Source organism: Lissotriton helveticus, chromosome 3_2 (genome assembly GCF_964261635.1).
Source record: "Lissotriton helveticus chromosome 3_2, aLisHel1.1, whole genome shotgun sequence".
Lineage (NCBI taxonomy): Eukaryota > Metazoa > Chordata > Amphibia > Caudata > Salamandridae > Lissotriton > Lissotriton helveticus.
The window spans coordinates 98,597,796-98,619,446 of record NC_136062.1 but is presented as its reverse complement, the minus strand read 5'-3'; the positions used below and the strand labels follow the sequence as shown (position 1 = coordinate 98,619,446).

Sequence of the window (21,651 nt, the reverse complement as noted above, 5' to 3'; positions counted from 1 at the left end):
TTTTGGCCCTCAGCAGCTTCCCAAAGGGGATACTCCACTTGAGGGCATCAGCCTGGCTGCTTAAGGCGTGTACCAGACTGTACACTGCAGTTGAGTTGTGGAAATATTTGATGAGTATTCTGTATTCGACAATCTCTATCTTGACATCAAGGTATTCAACTGAGGTTCTGCTCATGGTGTGGGACAGAATGAGGTTATGGGTGTTATTGAGTTTGTCAATGAACCGTACTGCCTCTGTCTCTGCACCCTTCTAAATAATGCACGGGACGTCTATGTATCGCAACAATTTCATGATCTGTTTGCATTTGGCAAAACCTTCAGGGTTGTTGAAGATGCCCTCTTCCCACCACCCAAACAGGAGGTTGGCAAAACTTGGAGAAAACTATTTTTTGCTATTGTGGGCCTGAGTATTTGTTTATACATGGAGCCGTTAAATGAGAAGATGTTGTTTGAGAGACAGTGTCTTATCACCAGGATCATGTCAGTGTGGCAAGATATCTGACAGATCTGGCCCTCAAAAAATGTCTGCAAGCCTGGATACCTTCTTTATGGTCAATGATAGTGTATAATGAGTTGATAACAAGTGTCACAAGAAAGTACTCCTTCTCCCAGTAGATACCTTCTAGTTTGTCTAGGAAGTCTTGTGTATCCCTTACATGGGAGGGCAGGTACATGACATACTCCCTCAGGAAATGGTCTACATACCTCAAAACGTTCTCCAGGGCACTACCCCTGGAGGAAACAGTAGGTCTCCCTGGGGATTTAAGGTTGTTCTCGTGTGCCTTGGAGAGGAGATATAGCATGGGTAATTTAGGGTGATCTTTTTCAGGAAGCAGTATTCTTCCCACTCCAGTAACCCCCCCCCCCCATTCCTCCAGTCTGTGAATTTGCTCCAAATGTCAATGACACTGTTGGCATATGACTCTCTGTTGATGGAAACAAAGAACTTATTGTCACCAAGTTAGCACATGGCCTCCTCAATGTACATGTTCCTATTGAATAGCACCACCCCTCTCCCCTTTGTCTGCAAGGTGTATGATGATGTTGGCATCAGTCGACAGTGATTCCAGAGCCTATATGAGAGGCTGGTTGGAGAAAGGCCTTTCTTCCATCTTTTGTGTCCGAAGCTTATAAGGCTTTTAGTTATGGTGTCATGGAAGGGATTGATGTTGTCATGTGGCAGTGTGGGAACAAAAGTAGAGCAGGTTTTAAAATCAGTAGATGCGGCATGATCATATGTAATGCTTAACTCATCCATTAACCTATGGTGATCATGGGGAGCTTCACCTGTTTCACTGTATGTCTCTAATTTATGTAGTACAGGAAGGGTGTCGGTATCACTGCTGTTCAAATCACAGTCAACATTAACAGTATTGTTGCTACATCACCCCCTGTGGTTAGCATTCTTTAAACAGTGCCACTCTAATTTTCAATTTCCTTACAAATTTGTACATGTCAATGCATGTTTCAGCATAATTAAATTGTTCTGAAAGGCAAACGAGAGTCTCAGGCACTGTGTAATCTTGTTAGAGTCAGAAGAGGGTCAGTTGGAGAGGTTAATTATTGTTCTATTTACTGTTTCCATATCAATTATTATACCCTGCTGAAGCCTCTAGCCTTGTTTCCCGTGCACCCTCTTCCTCTGCTTCTTTTATTGTCTCTGTCGGTGTCTTGGTCACCTCTGCCAACTCCTCTCCAACTTCTTCCTCTGCCTCTTGCTCTTTCCCCATCCCTGACTCTTCAGTACTGTTGTCCTCTTGGTGTCTGCCGGCCCCCTCGTATTTCTCCAAAATATCATCAGTTCACTGTCTGAGACTATACTTCCAGAAGTGTTTGACGTATATGTCTCATTGACGCTTATCGTTCCTGGTTCAGAAGTGAAGGTTTCCGGTATTGTCGTAGATACTGCTGGTTCCTCTGTTGTGGAGTAGAGTACTTTGTAGTATTTCTGATTGAACATCAGAATCCTCCCACTCTCATAGTCCTCGCAGTCCCTTTGGAGTTTTCTCTGCTTCCTCACTTTGATATCATCCTCATTTTTTGTCATGCAGGTTTTCATTGCTTCCATAAATTTTTCAATCATGTTGTTCTCTGGTCTCAAAATTAATTTGTCTCTGATAGACTTTTTATACCGCAGCAGAGCTTCTCTATCTATCGATGCAAATTTCATCAAAATCTCCAACATGCGTTTAAAACGAGCAGCAGAATTGTCAGGCCATTCTTTTAGTATCTTAAGGTTGGGCGAGTTGTAGGACTGTATTGTATATATACAGATTCCCCTTGGTATCATCCCCTTGTCTACATAATTTCAGAGCGCGGTAGATTCCCACTATTTTGATACCTCTGATCGGCTTAGTTTTTCTAATCTTCAAAGTCTGTTAATAAGTTGTTAGTCTTTTGAGCTTTCCTTAAATACACCATTCCCTTTGGTCAACACCTTAGCAAACATTGCCTTGGATGCTGCCCTTCTTTCTGAATCTTCATCCTCATCCATGTTGGTGTGATTGAAAGCAGGTTAATTTGTGCAGAAATATCATCACTGAATATAGATTGACTGAAAGTCTTCCCCTTCCATGAGATTGGTGGGTGCCCTTTGCCTCCATGAGTAACTGAGTAATTGTGATGGAGATACAAAATGCAAGCAGTACACTTGTCCCAGCCGGTAGAGGTCAACTTTCAGCTATCTATCGTACTCGGCGGAGGCCCTGATACTACATGAGATGCCGTATTTTTGGATTTCATAGAAAACGACGTGAATGGCAAAGAATAGTTGAATATTGAAGTTGTATCTGGAACAACGCAAATTTAATTGGAACCCAATGTGGGTCGGAATTACCACCACATTCATAATTTCTACACTCTGAAGGACTTAACCTTGATGAAGTCGCGGGATCACGTCCCAATTGCGACGAAACACGTGTTGGCTGTGGCTGAAATCAAAGAATAAAAGCCTGAAAAGAAAGGATCAAAAGAAATTGTCATTGTCTTGTATTATAAATATTGTGTATTTGAACTAACGGGGAACCTTTCGAAAACATAACGTGTGCTTGGGAGTCCAGAGGTCAACTGGCAGCCGAAGTGAACATCGGTAGTGAGCCGCACTACACCAGCGCTCCTGCCCGCACCTCTCTGAAATGTTAAGGCCCCCCTAACCCATAGGTCACTGGAGCGGATGAGCAGTGAATCCTCCAACGTGCTGTGCCCGCCCGTCCCGCAGCCCCGTAGAGAAGAAAGGCTCACCTCTGAGACAGATAGCAGCTGAGGAGTCACCCGGGTGCCTTTTCTCAGTGACCGGTAGTAATACCAGATGTGGCCATTCCAGAAAGCCCCTCTGGAATCCGACCACACATGAAAAGCTCCTTTCGGGACCCAAGACGTATGAGGGGTGGCACATGATGCTGGCAGGGCGTGCCAGCTGTAATATCCTCAGAAAAGTTCAATTTGGTTCATGTACACTCAGGACACCATTGTGATGCTGACATTGTTTCTTTATTCACATCCCATAACGCGTTTTACCCATATGATGGTCTTGATCATATGAGAAATTACAGCAAGTATTACCAGTTATGTGCTTCCCAATCGTGGATAAAAACAGAGAACCAGTGTAAAGCAGCACTGGAAAATGTGGCGGCCACGATGGAAAGTCAAGTTGGCATTGCAAGCATTGTAAATTAATATTGTAGATGAATAGGAACACATGAGGCTCGCAACCATGGAATTCTATGCATAAGAAACAGAACATTGTATACCAGGTGATGGCATTCATGATTGCATGGTGTTCAACATATCATGCTGATTTAATAGAGCTACCCCATGAGGTGGGTTCAATCTTGCCTCAGATTGAACAGCAATTGCACAAATAGTATATGGATGGCAAATTAAAGAGAAATAAACAAAGAACAGAAATGTTTACCTTTCGTCTCTGCCCTCACCCTAGCATTAGACTTTTTTCTGAGTCTGTTCATGAGGATTAGGTGTTATCTTTTTATGTTTTTAACCTTACTGTATGCTCTGTTCTGAAACAGAAGGAAAGGAAAGGGGTCCTCTCACAGTCACAAGAAGCTCGATGGCACCTAGATGGGCTCCCCTATCCTTTTTTTCACCGACACTGGTTTGGTCATACACACTGCTCAGATAAGGATATGGGCACATTTTATTATAGATCCTTGCTGGTTAGCTGTTTTTTTTTCACTTAGTCCACACACGGTCCAGAAAAAACAAACTTTCTCGCATAAGGTGCAGCAGGCTGCACCACAGTTCGACAGCTCACCCACTTGGGCATGATTGGATGACGAAACTTCTGTTTTGTTTCCTTTGGCAGTTCCCGTTGCACATTGGCACATGTACCACTTCATTCACCATGCCTGAAAAATATCACAAAATCCCTAGAAGGGTTAATGAACATAAATAGGTATTCATTTGGGCCGTGGCCAAATGACATCTGCATAGTTAAAAATTCTTCAAAAGTATGTTAATGATAATCTGTGAAATGTTACAATTTATCGTAAAAAAATACTTTAGCTTTATTGATCTTGGTCGTATTCTAATTTCCACATGCTATTTATACTAAACAGGTCTGTATTACATTTTACAGAAGACTCATTGGTTGCAGTATCTGTTGCTGGAGATCTTAAAGTTTGGAACCTCTCTTCGTCCGTGACTAGTATACAGGTCAGTTTGTATAACACTTAAATTCCATTCAATAGTGTCTCGTGTACATATACCTCCACAGTACTATTCACATATATCTGCAAGGTATATTAGTCAAGTATAGATCTCTAAGATCAGTTCAAGACTTGTTTTAACGCCCAAAAAAGTCTGCCACTGGAAATGCAGCTGTGGGTACTCCGTAGTACAACTGAAGCTGTGAAACACGTTTTAAATATGGATAAGGAACAAAAATACTCTTACAGGAACATGATCAACATTTTCCCCCTTGCATTACAAAGATACTCTGTTGAAATTTAACTTCCACACTAAATTCAGTGGGCCTCCAAACCCCATTTTGCTTTGTGGTGAGAGCCTGCAAATAAATAAAATACCATTTAAGATATCATGTAAATTGTAAATTTTGTATTTTACTCCATTACCAACTCCTCCCACATTGTTTTTTCCCTATCCGCCTTTGGTTTAATCTCTGTAGTTGTGGGAGATCGAACTGTACTAAAGAAGGAGGGTCGTGGCATACCTTGAACAGTTTGAGTTATGCTTAATGTTCTTGTCTGCAACCAGTGGGTTTTTTGTTTTAAAATACATACTTAAATATATTTTATTATATCTACTATGAAAAAGTTTCTGTAAAAAATGGGGTTGTTGAATGACTGTAGGTTATCCCTGGTCAAGCAGTAACCACAATCCTAGTAATGATATGGCACAAGCAGATCCAAAATTAACCTGTGCTCAACCACCTGTTAGCTTGGCACAGAGCAGTCAGGGGCTTAACTTCTGTTATTTGAAAAGTATTTGCGCAACACTTCAAACAGTAAAACAATGAAAACACAACACAAAAGGAACTCCCCACCAAGTTAGAAAAATAGATCTTAATGTAATAAATAAGCTAAGAACAAAATGACAAAAAAAACAATTAGTTGAACAGGAGATATTGAATTTTAAAGTTGTTATGTAAAGTACCACCAAAAGGTATAAGGCGTCAACTGTGGATATCTGGTCATGCCGGACCGGGATAATGTCCCAATTTGAGTTCGACCGCAAGGGAGCGTGGGCCGGTTCCAGGGATCCAGTTAGGCCTGATGATCAGAGCATCTTAAATCTTGGTTTGCGGGTCGTTGTGTTGATCTGCATCAAAGATGTGTTGTGCAGCCAAGCTGATCCATCAATTCCAAGATGCAGTGAGACTGGGGTGCAAGGTCGGCTTTGTGCCAACCTTGAGGATCCCATTGACGGGGATTGCGATGCGAAGTCTGGTGTCAGGGATGCAATGTGCATTCAGGGCGATGCACCGGCTCCCGAAGAGCTGGAAGGCTGTGACGCAGACTCCGGTGTCGTTGTTAAGGCTGCCATTGATATTAACAAATAATATCTTCTCATTTGGAAATGACTCTCACAAACTGTAATAATACAACTCAAATGAAATCCTATGTGAGAGATAGGTCTTGCAGTAGTAAAAATTGAATTTGAGTTTTTCATTACTAGGATTCTGCACATCCACAGAACTATGCGCAGGAATACAGGACCTTGCTGTATAGGGGTTAAACCTTCTAACCGCATCAGTACCCACAATCTGAGGACCGACTAGCTACAGTGTCTTACTCGCTCTCCTAAACAATCACAAAGATGCAAATGATTTGACAACCCAGAACACAACACTCCCGACTCTCTCAGGAATTGCGGTAACAAGACATACCCGTTCGCTCACTCACTCGTACTTGTCCACAATAAGAATAGTTGAGACTCGAGTACAGTTCAAAATGTTTATTTTAACTATCGTGCTCTATAAAGCAGTATACGTGCCGCTACTAACAGCAAAATGCATATACTCAACACGGTTAGCATTGTAGCAAGTACATATGTCATAAAGGGAGATGTCATCTTGTAAAGACAGTGGATTAAGGGCTAAAAGGCCTAACCACCCTCCCCTTGGTGAGAAGAAGTATTATTATATAATAGATCTCAGGGCTTTGTCAGCAGACCCCATACCTTAGTGCCTAGATGCTATTTCTACATCATCAGAGGAGAAAGTAAGAGACACTGATAGGAGTCTGAGCCGTTGGAACGAGAGACTGGACCCCCCATTGACGCCAATGGAATGGGAACATATCTGCACCCTCACGGGCAAGCTCTCTCCCGATGGCAATTTGAGAATTATACACTTTAAATATATCCATCAAGTATACCACACACCTCTTAAATTATTTACCATTGGTCTCAGAGACATGAGTAAATATAAGCACTGTGTTTTATGGGATGGAGACATCTGGCATCTTGCATGGTACTGTCCGCCAGTTGCTCAGTACTGGGAGGAAGTGCTAAACTGCACTCAACAAATGTTGGGTGCTACAGTAGGGTGCACACCTGTGGTCTACCTGTTGAGTTATGTGCCTCAACTGAAGGGAACAATAGGTAAATTTGTGAGGCTTGCCCTCCTACTGGCAATGTGATGCATAGCACTCACTTGGGAAAGCACTCTAACCCTGTGTAAAACAATGGATCCGGACATGGTATATTGCAAAGATAATCTCAAGTTGTATGCTGAGGAACTCCCCTCGACATCTAAACCCCAAGGTATATGGGAACCTTTATGCCAATAACTCAAACGCAGACTCAGGTTGAAGTGAACCCTGTTGCTGGGGGATGTTGAAATGTGGGTGTATTTTATCATGTTAAATGTTTGGAAATGAGTGTAATGGTTTATATGTGCAAAAATACTGAATGCAAGGTCAATCACAATTGTTATAATGTTTGTGTTTTGTTGATTCCGCTGGCTACGAATTCCTCCCTGCGAGGCGATAAAGGTAATTGTCTTCTCTGATAATCAATAAACAGAGTTATACCTACATCATCAGAACATCAAAGCGCATCTCCCTAGAAAAGGTCCCTTTCCAAGTGTGTGTTAACCAAACATGCATTGCCATAATATCAAAGCATGAGTCTTCAGCAGTCGCAGCTGTGTTAGCGTTTTTTGTCCAGGTGCTAGGGACTGACCAGAATAACAATGGGCATTGTTTATCGACGTTGCTCACCATGTTCAGACTAGACTCCAAGAACAGACGGAGAATGCACAAAGCCAATGGTTCTCATGTAGTATCGCCCGAAAAAGCGGCATCATGGCCGCAGAGCTCATGCTAACTTAGCGATGTCGACAATAATCCTGTCGGCCATTTGACAGTTCCATGTTTGAGTGACAGGCAGGAATCGTGCACTCTGACACCTGCCAAGGTTCCCAGGACGTCAGGATCACCACTAGGGAGTCAGAACTCACTCCAACAGAAGTCACCAGTATAGTACAGAGCAGATCCAGTTGGAACTGGTCTGCTCTGCTTTTCTATAAAAATCGGCTTATTTCAGCTTTTGTGTCCCTGTAGATTAAGAGATCAGCCTTCCTTCCTTGTTCTGGGGCCTAGTAGGAGCAGGTCCATCCTTTTGGGTTTTCCTCTCGGGCCTCAACAGCATGCACAATCCTTCTTATGTCTTTCACTGGTCCAGCACTGTTTTTAAGAAGGTGCTGAGGGGCGCCATATTTATTCCTGGTGCTAGTCGCTGGGGTTGGTGGGTAGTTGGCTTCTTATCCCTCCCTAACCAAATGTGCAAAAGTTCCAAGGAGTAATCCTCCCTACTTCTGCCACAGTCCCTGCATGCCATACTGCAAACAATTTCACATAGCACCTGTTTACCTAATCCCACGATGGCAAAACCTTTCCTCCCTTGAGCAGAGCTCCTGTGCCCATCCAGCGGTGTGGCCATGGAAATGAGAAAACCCCCCTCTCTAGTCACTCAAACCACTTCTGGGGGCAGATTCTTGCCCACTGGGATTGGTGTCTGGTTTGCTAGAATGACAATAGGGGCAGGCTCAAGAGTGAGCTTCATCTGCCAGTGACAGGGTATGCAACATTTGAAGATATGCAAAGGGTGTCCACAGCCACCAGGTGGACCTGTCATGGGAAGGTAAACTTCTCCCCAAACCCAAGGTCATTGTCTCCGCTCTGGCAGCCAATTCACACCCTAATCAAGGAGCTATTTAGATCATAGGAGATAGTTGTGTTGGAAGCTGTGGAAAATAGGCTTCTACAGACTTAGGCCTGCTAAAGTTAACTTTTTAAACCTGTGTGTAAGCCTAAAATTTAAATTAAGACACAGCATGTAAGATACAAAGTGTCACTTTATCTCAGTCAGCGGCAAATAGCTAAATACCAAGTCGGAGTCATTCAAATTACAGCAGTTAGCATGGGGTTTTATAGACTGCAATACATATTGTACACATGATACACAGACAAGGAAAACCAGTTGCACAGTGAAACAATTGGGATTTTCCAATCATTTATGCAATCCTTAATCAGAATAAAACCTTTGACCATAAATAGGCATTGATTTATGATATCAGCAAATGGAGCATAGCCATAGTTTGAGACATACACTTGTGACATTATAATTTCTCTAGAAATACAAATATAACAAGGAAGAGACAGACCTCGATTTTTTTTTTAAGGAGTAGGCTGGATAAGGTTATGGGGAGCAAATGCAAAAACAAAGTGGGCAATACACAGATCATGAAGGCAAACTATTAAAAAAACGTATTCTAGAGTGAACCTATGGAGTGACACTATTGTTAGGATTTAGGCAAAATACAATTGGGGCATCATATGTGCTATAAAAGCAAATATTTTCGTATAAAATTCTGTTGTCATAGAAAATAATTGTCATTCCCCATTTTCAGGTAACTAGAGCCAGAATATGATCCAAGAAAGTAAAAACTAGTCAAAGCCATACATTCCATACTTCACTGTCACCCTGATAATTAAAATCAGATTAACAGAAACCACAATTCATAGAGAACTAGCTCCAAACCTTACATTCCACACATGTGGATCAATTGCTATGGGCTACTCAGATCAGCTAACTATTCGGCAACAACTGACAAGAGTTTCCCTACAGTAAAAATTAGTTATATTATTACACTTTAAATTTACTGTCATTAACTCACTAATACGACAAACCTGTAAAATTCTAAAAGGAGGGAGTAACAGACTTCTATTTCTATCAATGCATGTTCAAAATACAATTATGTGCAAAATCGACATTTGGCAGAAGAGACGGGTGCCACTTTCAGACCAATCGGTCTGACCAACCTCCGCTTTATGAAGGCAGGAACCTGCCCCAGCCTGACCTTCAGGGCCCACCTCCTGACGTATCCACTTTGTATATCGCTCAGATGTTGCTGGATATGCCCACCATAGTCTGACTCCAACAGATATTGCAGGTTGCATCTATTGAACACATCATTTGAATCACACTACCTACAGCACTCTTTTATCATACTGTTAATAATTGTCTCTGCTGCGATACAGACATATTATGAGGTGCGTACTCTACTGGGAGATTCAGAGAGGCCTTAATATGTTGTAGATTAACAACTCATTGGGACAATAGGTTGTCAATCTCCATGACCACATACTTCTCCCGTAGGCATGTTTTTAGGTGTACCTTAAGGAGCCCTCATTTGACTTTAAAAGATGGGCCAATAGTTAAGGATGGCATGTTTATATTTGAAGAATATATTAGTAAGGCCCAGCTCTAGCCTCACAGCACTATTCATGGAGCCTCTGGGCAACCTGAGACATCTTTTCTAGGTATTAGTTCAAATAATCCGCAGTCGCTTTATGTTCTTTGGTATAACCTCGCAACCATACAGTAGTAAAATTAAAATGTTTGCATTGTACATCTCTCTCTTAGGGCTTCAGTGGACATATGCCCAAAGCTAGGTCCAGCCTATGTTAAGCACAAGCTTTAGCTTTGGAACGAACTACCTGTAGGTCTATATGTGATTTAAAATTTGTTACAGATAGAAAGAAGAACAAAATATCTATTTACCACTTCAACTTGAACATCACTTACCCACCACTTGAACCATATGAACTGCATCCTTCCTTTCAAGAAGACCATGACCTTTATTTTAGACATATTTATTTTTAGCTTGTTGTCCTTGCAACATTCTGAAAAGGCAACCAGTTGCCTCTGAAGGCCTAGTGGCGTAAGGAACAACATGGTGTCATCAGCATAAAACATTGCTGAAATGGCCTCTACTCCGAATTTTGGCAGAAAAGGCTGAACCTGGTTTAATCCTACCATAGCATCCGCAATATACATCGAGAGCAGGAGTGGAGCCAGGATGCACCCCTGTCTGAATCCATTGACCCCAAGTTCCACGGTAGTCCATGAGCCCTCATTAGATGAATTATCTGCTTTAATAAACCCAGTGGACAATTCCATCTTACATCTTTTTGCAGAGTAGAGTCCTAGTTATAGTGTCAAACACTGTTGACAAAGCAATGTATGTCTCATAAAGGGGCTGTCTCCTTTTGAGGGTGTATTCTGCAGCCCAAAGGTTTTGGATAAGTCAGCCGTCTGAAATAGAATACCCTTTATGGAAACCCATTTGGACCTTGGGTAAAATTCTGGCATCACTTACCCAATCGTCCAATAACCCCAGTGGATAGTTTACATACATTTTACTGGGATTGGACAGCAGGGTGATTATGCGATAACTGGAGGGCAGGTCTCTTTCACCCTTTTTAAACAGTGAAACCCTGATGCTTCCTTTCCAGGATTCTGGTAAATCAAGTCCACTGATTATTACTCCAAATACCGGAGCCAAGAGACTAGGACTGAGTTTGATTATATCTGAGGAGAGGCTTCAATACTGCTTACTGAAGGGAACAGGATACCCTCTACCACCCCCTACTCTGGGAGCCCAGACTGCCTGTAACCCAAGGGCACCTCTTTTTCCTTCTTTTAGTTTATACAGCTTGGATATATACCTGACCCAGGGTCCTTCGGGAACAGGTGCTGCAACAGTGCTTTTAAACAGAACCTATTAAGTGTGCACCATAAGCCCTTTAAGCTGCCAGTTTGAAGGGAGACTATTGCTTTTGTGCATACAATCTCATTTCTTTCTATCTTATTTGTCTTATTTCGTTCCTGTTAGATCTGCCACAATTGGTGTGGGTTTCCCCTACATTATTTGCTTTTGTCCCCTGTATTTTTACTGTGTGTTGGACTCTGTTTTGCGGGGCTAGGTGCTTTGGGCACTTTGCCACTGCTGTTGAGTGCCAAAATGCAAGTGCTCCCTTTTTAAATTACTGTTATGGATTGGTGTTCCCATGATTGGCTATTTGAGTAACTAGTCAGTACCTAGGACCATGAACTGTGTGTGCCTAGGGCCTGTAAATCAAATGCTGCTAGTGAGCTTGCATCACTAATTGTGCCACTCACAGAAGCCACCTGTAAATGTAATTCTGGTCTGCCATTACAGAGCATGTGGGCAGTCTGGTACTGCCATGTCGACATGGCAAGTATACCCCCTTGAAACCAAATATGTTGTGGTCCGGCACTCCTTAGGTGTATAAATGTTCAAAATGGTACTCAAATTGTAACAAGTTCAGTGGTGCTGAATGTGTATACTCTCTCTGAGCATACAGTTGTTTGACAATTATAGATGTGTGTTTCTTGACCACAAGATTCACAACACAATCTCACTCCGTTGGCACTGTTTCCTCATTGTAGTCAATAAAGTTCACTCAAATATTGTTCATGAATAAAGTTGCATTTATTTCATTTTCTTGTTTGTTATTTCAATCATAACATTCCTTTATAGGTTTAAATCTCAAATTTTTTTTATGCCCAATGCATTTCGGGCTGTGCTCATCCTCAGGGGACTTCTAATCTGAAAACAATATAGTACATATTCTTAGTCGTCAAAGCTGAAGTGTAATCACCGTACATCCTATCATCTTGTCTCCCCATAGTGTTAAGTATTTAGTCTGGTCACCACACTCGTGTACACCTTATTGCCCTGCATGTTACATCATAGTTATTGTGCACATACACATAGTCAAACCTTTTTATATCAAGTACTACACTAACCTTAGTCCTCCTCCAGAGTAAGCGTACTTCCTATATGCATGTCCGATTGTCACACGTGTATCTGCAATTCATAAAATTATTCATGAATGTCTAATTCGTGAATGCTTGTTAGTGTCAATCATTGCACTCAGATACCAATATCTAATCTAAGACAAGTAGTTTACCTGCTCTGTGCGGACCTCTCTCTTCCTCGAACTCCTTTTCGTATTCTGGCGTGTGGCGTTCTTTCTCAACTGACTCTATGGTCTTTCTCTATGCTCTATAACGCTTCCGTGTGTGTGCCGATCACGTGGTGTAAAGCGTAAACACTAAAGGCGGACTATCGTCTATTTCGACTCTATCTACACACTATATCCTATTATTGTTTTATATGGGTCGTTAAACCTTAACGCTTACTGACGTCCTGCCAGTAAAATTAATAAGATCGCATTCCTATAATTTAATCGTTGTGTGTGCCTAATGTCTTAAACACCATGTTAGTGTAGTATGATGGGGAGACACCCTCAATTTTAAACAAGCATAGCACAGAGACTATATGTCAAAACGTAAAAGGCAAAATCGCCTAAAAAAGGCTAATACAATACGGTTAATAAAATAAACTAAAATAAATGTGCACATATACTCAAATGTAGCAAGTAACAATATCAAGTAACCAATGAAGAGATAACTACCTTACAAAAGGGATAGTCATATGTACCAACATACCATTCAAATTTACTAGAAACCAGAGTTTGCTTATACAAATTTCTAAGATCGCTCAGATTACGTCATTTCTTTACCAATATCATAGAACCATCGATCACACAGGACCAAAAAGAAAATACATTAATGGGATTGAGACCAAAAAGTAAGTTTCTGTCACCAGTGAGTCACAAAGTGTTGGACGCTTTTGAAAGAGTTGTGACTAAAGACATAGAAGAGATTTTCAAAAAACCCAAACCAAAAAAGACTAACTTGACCCAAAAAGAGAGGAACATTCTACAAAATCTAGCTAACAACAATCAAATTACCATAAGACAGGCAGATAAAGGTGGAGCACTAATCATAATGGATACCAGTTACTATGAAGAACAAATTGATTTACATGTTCAAGATAAAAACACGTACATGACCCTAACCATGGATCCAACCAAAGAATTTTTGAAAATATTAACCACGATCATTGAAAATGCCATAGACAAGGGTACAATTGGATTGAAAGAAAAAGAGTTTTTGTTGAAAAAGGATCCTACAACCCCATATATTTACATGACTCCTAAAATACACAAACACCCTACTAAACCAACGTTACGTCCAATAGTGTCGACAGTTGGATCAATTCATGAGCCAGTGGGGAAATACATTGACAAACACCTACAAAATATTGTTCAAGAATCATCCACGTATATCAAGGATACTACTCATTTTTTAAATATATTAGAGGAACATAAAACATCATTTACACCAGAGATGATCATGGCTACAGTGGACGTAAAGTCCTTATATACATCGATCCCTCACGATTTAGGGATGACAGCAGTGGAGAGTTTCCTGGTGAATGAAGAGAAAAATGAGGATCTCAAGATTTTTCTGATGGAACTGATTAATTTTACACTGTTTCACAGTATTTTGTTTGGAGAGATACGTTTTACGCCCAGTGCTCAGGCACTTCTATGGGTAATTGTGCGGCCCCAACTTATGCAAATACATTTATGCACAGATTTGAACTGGATCATATTTTGAGTCAGGAGATATGGCAACAAAATTTAATCCTCTATAAACGGTACATTGACGACATATTTCTACTATGGAAAGGATCTGAGAATTCTTTGACTAAGGCCCTACAAGAGTTAAATACCATCAACACCAGAATCCAATTCACGTTTAACATCAGCAAGGAGAAAATATCATTTTTGGATGTGCTAATCACTAATGTGAACAACAACCTAGTGACAAGTGTATTCACAAAAGGCACGGACAGAAACAATCTGTTACATTATAACAGCTTCCACCAATCATCATTGAAAAATCATCTACCATTCTCACAGTTACTTAGAATCAAAAGAATTGCTTCAACACATGAACTATACATCAAACATAAGAATGACACTTTAATGAAATTCAAGAAGAGGGGATATCCACAATCCATCCTAGAATCCGCAGCAGATCGTGCAGATAAACTACAGAGACAACACTTGTTAACTTCACAATCCAAATCGGATGAACAAAGACAAGTATTTGTATCAAAATTTTCGACAAGAAGTCACCTAATCAAGAAGGCGATTACGAGAAACTGGCCATTATTGGCACTTGAAGAGGATTTTAAAGGACTGTTCACCAAAATGCCAATATTTGCGTATGAAAAGACAAAAAATTTGAAAGAATTAAGACCCCTAAGAAAGTAGCCACAATAAGGTACACTGGAACTCTTCCTTGCCATAACTGCGGAAATTGTTCAGCCATAATCAAAGGTAACACTATCAACCATCCCACCATGGGAACACCTGTAAATTTGAAAGTATCAGGCACTTGTGATACAAGCAACGTAATATATATGCTGAGATGCCCCTGTGGACTCTCCTATGTGGGCAAGACACAGAGAAAGATTAAAACCAGACTCATAGAACATAAGAGCAACATTAGGTTAAAAAACCTGAAATCCACAATAGCAACTGATTTTGCAGACGCCAATCACAATGTATCTCAGCTAAAATATTGCATTCTTGAAGTTGTCAACATACTACCAGGAAGAGATAACCACACAAATCTACTAAAATGAGAAATACACTGGATGAACTTCTTATGTACCTTACAGCCGAAGGGGCTCAACGAACGATTAGATTTTAGTTGTTATTTGTAATACAACATGGACATTAGATTGATCAATGATATAATGTACTTTCGATGGACTGTAATGATGATGTTACTTGCTACATTTGAGTATATGTGCACATTTCTTTTAGTTTATTTTATTAACCGTATTGTATTAGCCTTTTTTAGGCGATTTTGCCTTTTACGTTTTGACATATAGTCTCTGTGCTATGCTTGTTTTAAATTGAGGGTGTCTCCCCATCATACTACACTAATATGGTGTTTAAGACATTAGGCACACACAACGATTACATTATAGGAATGCGATCTTATTGATTTTACTGGCAGGACGTCAGTAAGTGTTAAGGTTTAACGACCCATATAAAACAATAATAGGATATAGTGTGTAGATAGAGTCGAAATAGACGATAGTCCGCCTTTAGTGTTTACGCTTTACACCACGTGATCGGCACACACACGGAAGCGTTATAGAGCATAGAGAAAGACCATAGAGTCAGTTGAGAAAGAACGCCACACGCCAGAATACGAAAAGGAGTTCGAGGAAGAGAGAGGTCCGCACAGAGCGGGTAAGCTACTTGTCTTAGATTAGATATTGGTATCTGAGTGCAATGATTGACACTAACGTGCATTCATGAATTGGACATTCACGAATAATTTTATGAATTGCAGATAAACGTGTGACAATCGGACATGCATATAGGAAGTACGCTTACTCTGGAGGAGGACTGAGGTTAGTGTAGTACTTGATATAAAAAGGTTTGACTATGTGTATGTGCACAATAACTATGATGTAACATGCAGGGCAATTAGGTGTACACGAGTGTGGTGACCAGACTAAATACTTAACACTATGGGGAGACAAGATGATAGGATGTACGGTGATTACACTTCAGCTTTGACGACTAAGAATATGTACTATATTGTTTTCAGATTAGAAGTCCCCTGAGGAAGAGCGCAGCTCGAATTGCATCGGGCATAAAACAAATGTGAGATTTAAACCTATAAAGGAATGTTATGATTGAAATAAAAAGCAAGAAAAAGAAATAAATGCAACTTTATTCATGAACAATATTTGAATGAACTTTATTGACTACATTTTGGAAACAGTGCCAACGGAGTGCGATTGTGATGTGAATCTTGTGGTCAAGAAACAGTCATCTATAAGTATACCCCCTTGCAAGGCCCTAACCTTCCCTTTTCTTATAAATTAGTCCCCTTAAGGTAGGCCCAAGGTACCACTGTGGGCAGGGTGTGAAGTGTATGGGAAAGGTAGGACATGCCCTGGTGTGTGTGGCATGTCTTAATAGTGAATTACTGCCAATTTCTTTTTATCACTATTGCAAGGCTACCTGTTCCCATAGGATAGAATGGGGAGTTTGTTTATAACATAACTACCCTTGGCTGGGAACAAGGTAGGAAACTAAAGTTTAGTATGCCTGTACCCAGAATGTTAAAATGTATCTTTTAGTGAGGGTGGTTTTTACATTCTGTTTTTGAAAATACCACTTAGAAAGTAGTTTTTTTCTTGCTTAGTCACCCAGTATGCATCTGCCTGGTTTGTGTATTGTAAGTCTGGTTTTTGGATGACAGGGGCTGGGGAGGGGCAGTGGTTCCAGAGAGCCTGATATGTCAAGGCTGGGCTGAATAGACCTGGGCTGCATTTAGAGTAGGGGGAGGAGATTTTCTTTCTCTTGTATGGGCCTGGTCTGCCAAGGACAATGCTGTCTCCATCGGCGTGCCAGGAAGCTGCACCAGAGAGAACAGAACCGATTTTGACCGCGCACAGGGCTTCTCTGCCACCAGAGAACAAATGATTTTGTAGTATAAATATTTGGGCCCAGACCCCAGAACTTTAGATCACTTTTGGGAATCAAGAGGAATCTTTGCCAAGGAGAAGAGCCGGAGAAACTGAGGAGGAATACTGCCCCTGTGCTGTTTGCTGTCTGGGTTTGGCCAGCAGTGGCTGCTTGCTGCCACGGAAAGGAGAAAAGGACTTTGCTGTGTTCCCTGCTTGAGGAAGATCTCCAAGAGCTTGCATTGAGCTTTCCTCATGTTCACAAGGTATCAGGAACATTAAAGACCTCGCAAAACTTCTGGGCACCATATCTGGAACCGCAGGTTTCAGTTGCCTGGAGAAGAAAAGGGTAACCGACTCTGTCATCTAGTCCGTCGCAGGATTCCGTGTCCTGAAAGCACCGAAGAGAGCACCTTCTCCTTCCGCAACGCAACTCTAGTCTCACTGACTCCATCAACGAGCTGCAGCTTGCACCGCTTCTTGGGGGCATTGCACTCCGCAACTCTTTGCTACACGGTGCACTGACGTCTTCGACTCCGACTCTGCCTGACTCGAACATCGACCAGCTCCTTCGCCACATCATGACCGACCAGGACCATATCGAGCACCGTCTCACCCCGCAACGCAGGCCTTGGTCTCACCGACCCCGTCAACAAGCTGCTGCCTGCCCGGAGCCGCGAGGACATTGCACGCTGCATCGCTTCCATCTCACATCGGCCTTTCAGCTAAATCTAGGAAATGGGGCAATTAGAACATTGATATGTTCAATAGAATGTTATCTAAAACCGCCCCGACTATTGGTCTTTCACTTGCTGCAGATGTAGTGGCTCTTCAAGGTTGGATTTTGAATTCTGTGGAGGTCTGTCTTCTGATTTTCCAGTTGGTATAGTTCTGTTTTTTGTTATAGGTCATGTCCTGCAATTCCAGTTGGTATAGTTCTTTTCTGATAGTTCCTCATGGTTAATGAAGCTTTGCCCCCTCTTTTAAGATTTCACAATGACTATCCTATCAAACTCAGCACCCCCTTGTTCCCCCGCACCTGCTAGCAGGGGGTTATGATTGTGCTGGCTAAATTGTGCCCCCATACATTACAACAGAATCTTATCATAAAATATGTTGGGTAAATGTGTCACACATATCAAACCCTGACATTTTTGGCATGTGCCATAGATTCTGGTCATAGACTGTAGCCTGTGGTCAGACCAGACCCTTCACAAGCCTTGTGGCTATGGAAAAGCTGCAATGACCATTGTAGCCATGCACAACTTACCAGAGTGTAATACCTTGTATGACAGACCAAACCTAGAAAAATATGATCTTGAACATTATCAATACACTGAAGTCATCAGCACTCTGTGGATGGAATTTGATTGCTCAAGCAGCTTTAATTACGAATGGGCAAAACTTGGGGAGTTGAACTACGCGTAATTCCACAGAGTTGAATAAAAACTAAGTGGAATTCTGTGGAGTTCCGCTCTGTCCCAGTTTATAGAGAGCAACGAGTTAATGTAAGTTCAGTCCATGGGAACATTTCCAGAGAGGTCTGTAAACATCCAGCTGCATTTGAACTCTTCTGTCTACTATCAGGCTTCTATCTACCTTTCACACAGAGACACCAAGAAATTGCCTGCCAAGTCAAGGCTCAGTTCTTGTCGTGCCTACCAGTTTGTAAGGTAAGGAATTTGCCAACAAATTTGCAGGCAAGGCGGGCCTGTTAGTGCTCCACGTGGCCGTAGTAACAATTGCATCGTCCCTTCAGTGAAAGCTGCAGCTCTTAACCTCTCAATGCATTGAGACACGTATTGGCTGCCATCGCGGCTGCCTCTCCCAGGCTAGCTGTGAGTGTACATACTTTCATCGCTGCTACACTACAGCAGGCCGGGTTGCCTGCTCTTGCTGCACCCGTAGCATGGAGGCCAATGCCAAGGGGGAGAAACCCAACCCCCTACAGATGGCCAACTTCTGTTCCAAGCTGTAATTTTGGTGAGTGACAGAAACATGCACAGCCTTTATCCTATCGGTCAGCAGAGGTGAACAGACACATGCTGCTGCCACAAGGTGTTAAGGAGAACTAAGATGAGGCACTTCATGTATCAACCTGCCACTGATATTGTGCACACAGGATTTGACAATGCTTTAGTGACATCACATGCACACTCTTGTTGCCTACCTCTCTGACCTCCGTACGTGCACATCGACCATGTGGTGCCAAACTACAACTGAGGTTGTGCACATTGATAGTGCACAACTAGGCCCAATCCACGTGTCCTTTAGTGTGCTGGCCTCTCTGACTTCATCACTTGCTAGTGTGTGCACAGCTTTACCAGCGAGCCTAGGCAAATGGTGCCTGTGCACCAACGGTATCACTGGCCCACTCAGTGTGCCACGCTTCTCTACTACATTATCTTGCACAACTGTGTGATCACCATTCTGCTGGTAATCCAGTGCACAATATTTTAAAACTGTATTGCTGGTATCACCCACTACCCTCACCTCCATACAGTGAGGCAAGCTTGTGCACCCGCTCACCTAACGGAGTGTGTGGCAATTTCACAGACCTCCCCTGCCCTTGGTACACTAGGTGTGCCTCCATCACAGCTACAAATCATCGTGCAGCCTCACTGGATATTTTAGGAGTTCGAAATCATAATTTGGGGCCATTAAGGGTACTAGATAGTCCTTCCCCACTAACCTGGCTCTACGCCCTGTAAATGTAAATGTAAATGTATAGGCATTTATATAGCGCACTACTTACCCGTAGGGTCCCAAGGCGCTTCGACCGCTGCGAAACCCTTCCTGGCTTCCCTGGAGATGGTCCCTTAATGGGTATCTCCAGGGTGAGACCAGGCATCCCCGGCGGTCTGGTGGGGCCGTTAGTGAAGATGAGGCAAGCTAATGCCCAGAGTTGCCGAGTGTGATCGCTGATCAGAGTGGGCACCGAGGCGAGAGAATTATCGAGTCCGCTGACCTTGGTCCAGAAACCTGCCGCGCCGGGAATCGAACCCTGGTCCCGGGCCGTCCTCTGCTCTCGGGTCTGCCGCCTCTAACCAGTGAGCCACACTACTTCACACTACTACCTCCTCTTCTCCTCCGGTCCTTTAGCCCTCTACACCCTCCCTTGAGCTTCTGTCGTCCCTTCCACAGCAACTTCCTCAACTTGTGCAAAATGTTTAAAAAAGAAACTAGTAAAAACAAGCAGAAAGCTGTGGATTTCCTGCCCGTTATCTTCCTCCGGGGTCATGAACAGCCTCTCATTTTGCTGCCCTCTTCACACTGTCTTACAAGGCTTACACACATACCCGTGATCGACATGACATGGTGGAGGCTGAGAGCTTTACAAAGTGACGGTAGCACGATTGTTTGAAAAAAGCGGCACTCATTCCCGCGCTCTCTCCTACCACAAACGAAAAGGTGAATTAGAACCTGCATCCCGAGCCCATTTAAATTGATGACGACCAAAGAAGCACGTCGCCCAGCCAAATAATATTCAGTGTGACACCCACAGTATTGACGACATTCTAAAGATCAGCGCAACCTTGGCTATATATAAGTTCCATACGGAAACGATTTATTCAGCCCTGATGAGAGTCCTGTGAATAATTCATCTGGACTCGAAACGCGTCGGCTACGGCAATTTCATCCGTCAATAAAGTCAATGGCATTTGAGTGCCATAAAGATTAGTTCCCTGATCTAATATAAAAGATTAAATGTGACATTAGATCGGGTTTTTGTGGGGTGTTTGTAAAAAGGTCTTTTCATCCCTCAGGAATTGAAATACATATCAGTTTGTCTTTTTATTGTCCATTGGTAACTGTGTAGTAATGGTTGTATAAATTGTTACAATTTATGTTTTTGCACTTTTGTTGATCCATATTTCACTTTATGTGTTTTTCTGTATGATTTATGTCTTGGAACTTATAGTATGGCAAGACGTTGAGTTGTTGACGTTCTTTCTCTGACAAAACTATAAATCATGAGTATCAAATAATTAAAAATAAAATAACATAAATAAAATGTCAGGATAAACTAACAAAGTTGTGTTTATTCTTAAGATTGCATTAATTGTTTGAAACAAACTGTAGAGGCATAGGTAAAAAATCTGTTTTTTGCTCTTCACACGGTCAGCACTGGTTGTTCAAATGCCTTATACAGGAATAAAAAGGAACGGGTGGCAAACTTGATGCGCTCTTGACATCGATACAAGTCAGATGGCTCTCAGCGATCTAGAGCTGCTGTGGGGCAGAGTTTGAGTCCTGTCAAGGCTGCCTTCAAGAATAGTCTGCTAGCCAGCACCAATTTACTTGTTCAGGTTACCCAGTAAGGGTGGGTAGTGGGGGCAAACCCTGCCACGTGGTATAATTTGAGTTTTTTGCTGAACTCTGTGCTCTTAGTGAAGTGCGGAGTTGACCGAACTCTGCAAACTCCACTGGTGTAACGGAGTTCACCT

General features: G+C 42.1%; 1 protein-coding gene across 1 annotated transcript in view; it reads left to right on the top strand.

The window, feature by feature from the left end:
• WDR72 (WD repeat domain 72) overlaps nucleotides 1-21,651 on the top strand; it is a 1,209,089-nt gene that overhangs the window by 283,487 nt on the left and 903,951 nt on the right. The window contains exon 6 of the mRNA XM_078684855.1: nucleotides 4,595-4,671. Coding sequence (XP_078540981.1) covers nucleotides 4,595-4,671 — 77 coding nt within the window. The remainder of the gene's footprint in view (nucleotides 1-4,594; nucleotides 4,672-21,651) is intronic.